At 55.1% G+C, this 5,310-nt stretch overlaps 1 protein-coding gene across 1 annotated transcript; it reads left to right on the forward strand.

Moving 5' to 3' along the window:
* Positions 1-2,761: 2,761 nt before the first annotated feature.
* GALR3 (galanin receptor 3) lies at positions 2,762-5,304 on the forward strand. The gene is made up of 2 exons (XM_008636604.2): positions 2,762-3,111; positions 3,681-5,304. Exons 1-2 carry the CDS (start codon positions 2,762-2,764, stop codon positions 4,576-4,578), a joined length of 1,248 nt encoding a protein of 415 aa, XP_008634826.1. The 3' UTR covers positions 4,579-5,304.
* The last annotated feature ends 6 nt before the right edge of the window (positions 5,305-5,310 follow it).

Here is a 5,310-nt window from a genome sequence, read left to right on the forward strand (position 1 = left end):
CGACCGCGGGGCTCCTCGGTCGCCATCCAGAAGGGGTCGAAGGCCGAGCCCAGGAGCCGGCGCAGCCGCCCGGGGCGCAGGTGCCGGGGCTTGGGGGAGTAGCGATAATCCTCGGGGGAGAGGGACAGGCTGTAGGGCCGCACCGGGGCCGAGGGGTGACCGCGCAGCAGGTGGGCGGTGGGGTCAGCGGTGCTGGACGGTGGCAGCAGCGGCTCCCGGGGCTCCTCCAGAGACGGCGGTGGGCCTGGGATGGCCGGTGGTGGCAGCAGGCACAGGAGGAGGAGGAGGCAGCTGCGGTGTGGTCCCTCCATGGCAAGCAGCACTGTGGCAGGCTGTGCCCGGCTGCAGACTTGCACTCCGCCGCATCCCCTGGGTTATCACTGCGTCCCGAGGCACGGCCTTCCCCTTTTCCCTGGTTACAGCGGCTGATAGGGAGCTGGCGGGGACACCTCGCTCCTTCCCACCAGAGGGGCAAGTGGTGGGGAGAAGCTGCATGGTCCCTCCTGCCAGGCCGAGGGTTGCCACTGAGCCAGTGGGGATATTGGGGCTGCTGTGGAGGGGAAGGGGCCAGCGCCTCCTTCTCCACATCCTGCTCCATCCTTGGAAGAGGTAGCCATGACTTTCCCAGTGAAGGGAAGCTGGTGGCCTTTGAGTCTTGCTGAGAAAGGATCATCAAGCTGCACTCGGTCTTAGTGCACCTGGAAGTCCTCAGGGCACAGCTCCTGTCACCAGGATGGACATGGCAGCAGAGTGGCAGGGCAGGAGGGCTGTGTGGGTCACTGTCCTCTCCTGGCACATCAGCCAGCACCCATGCTGTCTCAGGCAGCTGTGATGGAGCTGCACCTCTGGAGGTGGCCATCCTGGAGGTCTTGTCCTCCCTCCCACACTGCAGTACTAGTGGAGTGCAGACCAGGACTGGATGAAATCTGAAACCTGCTTTCTCCTCCTTCCCTAGGTCAGATGTTGTGGGAGAGGCTCGATCTGCTCAGTGCTGTGTTAGTAACAATTAATAATAGCTAGCAACAGCAATTAATTGCTCATCTTCCACAGGGTTTAGGGCCCTATCCCAAGGACAGGGCAGGGACAAGGCTCACAGTGGTGGGATATTTATATTCTCCGGAGGTGTTGGACAACACATTCTGAACACCCGGCATCGAGAGGTGGCTGCTGAGGTCCAAGGGACCTTTCTCCCCCCCATCCCCCCTCTTCCACCAGAGAGTAGTGAGCTTTCTCTCTGCCACCTCCTTCTCAGCAGGAGGAGCAGGGAGCAGCTGAGCCTGCGGGAAAGCTGGGCAGAGAGGAGTTAACTCCAAACCCAACCTCAGGGAGAGGGGAAAAAAAAAACAGAGATCTATGGATCAGCAGCAAGAGCAGAGGGAGGGAAAAGGGGGAGTCAGAGAGAGAGGAGAGGAGCTCTGGAAGGAGGGAGAGCAGAGCTGGTGGCAGGCAGGGGGAGGCAGCGGAGCACCGGGCAGGAGTGACTGGGATGGCTGAGCTGCCCAGATAAACTCTTCAATGCTCTGCATCCTCCTGCTACCACTGCGTGGGCTGGGCTAGACGTCTCCCCCCAAGCGAGTCGCAAAGCTGCAGGCACTTCCTCAAAAAGGTGAGTGCTGGCTTCCTCTGCTTCAGTGGGGAGATCCCATGGGGCCAGATGGATAAACTGGAGGGTAGCTATCAGTAGGACAGAGGGGACCAAAGACACAGAGAGGCAGGGAACAATCTCTTGGTGTGATACACAAATAAGCTGGGAAGCAGAAATGGCATGAGCTGAGGGATGGGGGAGCATGGAGTGAAGGAGCTTGCATGACCCAAAACCAAGTTAATTGCTTGTCAACAGTAGCTAGATAACAGCTTTTTTCTTCTCTGTTATTGCTCAGAGAAGGACAATTTGTTCTAATGATAGCACAACAAGGGGAAGGCTTATTCAGAGATAGGCTGTTGGTGTTCCCTGCCTGAGCACAGTGTTACTCAGGGCTGGAGGAAGTTTTGCAGCAAATCACAATACCTTAAGCTGTGGTAATAACAGCCTCATTCACGATGATCGTCATGTTGTATTTCAGGTGGCTTCAGGGTCTCCTCCCCATCCTCACCTACCTGCCACCACCCAGCCCTTGATCACCTCTCTGCTTCAGGAAAAGGTGCCCTTAGTTGCCTCTCCTCTGTGGAGCATAACTACTGCACAGGGAGCAGGGAGCAGCCAGCTCCAGGGTGGAGGTGGTCCCAGCTTAAGGAGTTCCCTTGGGGTAGGAATGTGTTGGGGTGCTGCTGCTGCTGCTGTGGGGTGTGATCCAGGCATCCCTGCTGTCAGAGGTGGCACAGCCCTGGGCAAGTGGGCTCAGTGTGCTGGGACCACTTGCAGTCCATGGGAGCCCCCTCCCCCATGGTCTCATGGCCAAACTGTGTTGAACAGTAGCCAGGGTTTAGACTTGCTTAGACAGGGATTTAGCAGCTTTGAGAATGCAGGAGGAATGTTGGGAAGGCCAGGTGGCAGGGCAGGGGGAAACCTTCAGGGTGCTGGGAGTACAGGTGTTCTGATAGGAATGTGGATCCAGGCAGGAGAAAGAGGCTTCAGATGTGGACTGACTGACCCCAACAGCATTCTTGCCAGCAATGTCATGAGGGTCTCAGTGGCATCATTTAAGCAGCTGGTTGGGATTGGCATCTCTGGGAGAAATGTGGGTGTCAAAGGCTGGGGTCAGGCACCTTGGGGCCTATTATCCCTTTCTCCCCATGCAGGTCCCTGCAGTCTGACAGGAAGATGCCGGGGGGATTGAATGTCTCTTCTGACAGCCCGGAGTTACGAGCAGCAGGGATTATTGTGCCTGTCATCTTCTCCCTCATCTTCCTCGTGGGTACTGTGGGGAATGGGCTGGTGCTGGCTGTGCTGCTATGGAATGGCCAAGTCAAGTATTCCACCACCAACCTCTTCATCCTCAACCTGGCTGTGGCCGACCTGTGCTTCATCATCTGCTGTGTCCCTTTCCAGGCCACCATTTACACCCTGGATGGGTGGCTCTTCGGGGCCTTTGCCTGCAAGGCTGTGCATTTCCTGATCTACCTCACCATGTATGCCAGCAGCTTTACCCTGGCTGCTGTCTCTGTTGACAGGTAAGTGTCCCCTTCCCTTTGAGCTCTGCAGCTCAGGGACACTCTGTTTGCCACTCTTGAGCTAAGGGTGGGAGAAAGGCCACTCCTTGTCCTCTTGGTGTCCTGTAAGAAGCAGGTCGGGTCTCCCCAGAGGTAGGGCCAGCAGAGCCAGCCTCCCCAGCTCCCCATGCCCTCTCCCTCCAGCAAGCCAAGCTCTCAGCCTAATTACCCAATGCTCACTTGGGAAGGAGGAGAGTCCACCAAGTGTAACCAAGAACAGCAAAACCCCCAGGGCAGCAACACAACTCAGAAGAAATCCTTCTCTTACCTGGTTCAAGGTTCAAGAGATACACTGCTTGCCCTTCCTGAGCTAGCACAGCAGAGTGGATGATAGAGATCCCAGACCCTCTGTTGGGATGACCCTGATATTTTTGTGAATTCTGTAACCCTCACTCCCAAAAAGTTTGGGAGGGAAGAGATGGGTGGCTGCATGGGAAGGGGTGCACAGATGGCAGCTCCACAGGGCAGGAGAAGTAGCTCATCTCACTCATGTTGTGTTGTGCTCTCTTTGTCTTTCCCCTCCTTGCCAGGTACTTGGCCATTCGCTACCCACTGAAGTCCCGGGATCTCCGCACATCCCGAAATGCAGGAGTGGCCATTGTGGTAATCTGGTCACTGTCACTGCTCTTCGCAGGGCCTTACCTCAGTTACTACCAGATAATCCATTACCACGGTGTGCCCATCTGTGTCCCCATCTGGGAGGACCAGCACCGAAAGGTTCTGGACATCGTCACGTTTGTGTTTGGATACCTGCTGCCCGTGACCGTGGTGAGCCTGGCATACACTAGGACCATCAAGTTCTTGTGGACCTCTGTAGACCCCATAGAAAGAATCTCAGAGTCTCGGAAAGCCAAGCGTAAGGTCACCAAGATGATTGTCACTGTGGCCATCCTGTTCTGCCTCTGCTGGTTGCCCCACCACCTGGTCATCCTCTGCTTCTGGTTTGGCCACTTTCCCTTCAACCGGGCCACATACGCTTTCCGCCTGGCTTCCCACTGCCTTTCCTACACCAACTCCTGCCTCAACCCCATTGTCTATGCCCTCATCTCCAAGCATTTCCGCAAGCGTTTCAAGCAGGTCTTCACCTGCCTCTTCTTCCAGAACAAGATCAGGAAGAGGAAGAAGAAGAGAGTTGGAAGGAAATTCCATGTGGTCAATGTGGAAAGAGGTTTCGCGAACAGGACGGGAGCTTTCTATGGAGGCAACAGTGAGGTGACCCAAGTCTCAGAGGAGAACACCAGGAAGAGGGACCTTGAAGGTGCCACTTGTGCCAGAGCATGGACTCGGCAGGTACAAGATGCCGTGGTCTCTGTTCAGAAGGAGCTGCTGGAGGAGGGAAGTTTGGCAACAGCTGGCCATTCCCTAGACATGACCCCTCTAAGGGGAACTGTAGGAGAAGACCAAGAAGAAGCCCTAGAAAAGGGCTAGAGAGGCAAGAAAGAAGTCTCCATTTGCATCACATTTTCTGACCACGTCACAGGGGTTTCGCTTTCCTCCAGGATCATCACGCCCACACCTTATCCCCACTGAGATGGTTTTATGTTGGCAGTGAGAGATGAGCTCACTCATTCAGACCCATTAAACTGAATTCAAGTCCCCCAGAACTCCTCAACCACCTTCTCCACAATCCTGTAGCCATGTCTGAGACCTGCCGTCATCCCAGCTCAATATTCACGGTAAACTTCAAGTGACTGCAACAGCCCTCCTTTTCCTTAATTATGTATGGCGTTTAATTAGTGCTGTGTGAATCCTGAATATGTAACTCTTAATGTGAGGCAGATCTGCACCTATGATTTCTTAAGAGACGGTGAAAGATGGGAAGCTCAGCAAAAAGTGTTCAGGCAAAGCTGTGACATTGTGGGACACCCAGACTTCCACACTGAAGCTGGGAAACAATTACAGGTTCTCATGGCACCAGTAGGTGTCCTGAGCCCTGCATGGGCTACAAAATCCTCTGGTGTCCTCACTTGTCCCCAGGCACGGTGCTGGAAGTTGTGTCAAAAGTAAAGGGGTTTTGGCCCCAGCCAGTGCTGTAGACATTGTACCATGGGGCTGGGTGACATCAGGCAGCTTGCAGAGCTGTGATGTGCATGAGCAGAGCCGTGATCTCCCCCTTATTTCTCTTCTTTTTCTGTTCCCTACGTCCGTTTGTGTAAATCT

Source organism: Corvus brachyrhynchos, unplaced genomic scaffold (genome assembly GCF_000691975.1).
Source record: "Corvus brachyrhynchos isolate BGI_N302 unplaced genomic scaffold, ASM69197v1 scaffold56, whole genome shotgun sequence".
NCBI lineage: Eukaryota > Metazoa > Chordata > Aves > Passeriformes > Corvidae > Corvus > Corvus brachyrhynchos.

Bases quoted from the DNA above. Each gene is read 5' to 3' on its own strand.
- GALR3 (XM_008636604.2), top strand. From the start codon at position 2,762: ATGCCGGGGGGATTGAATGTCTCTTCTGACAGCCCGGAGTTACGAGCA. The intron at 3,112-3,680 runs GTAAGTGTCCCC...CCTCCTTGCCAG, and splicing joins GCTGCTGTCTCTGTTGACAG to GTACTTGGCCATTCGCTACC.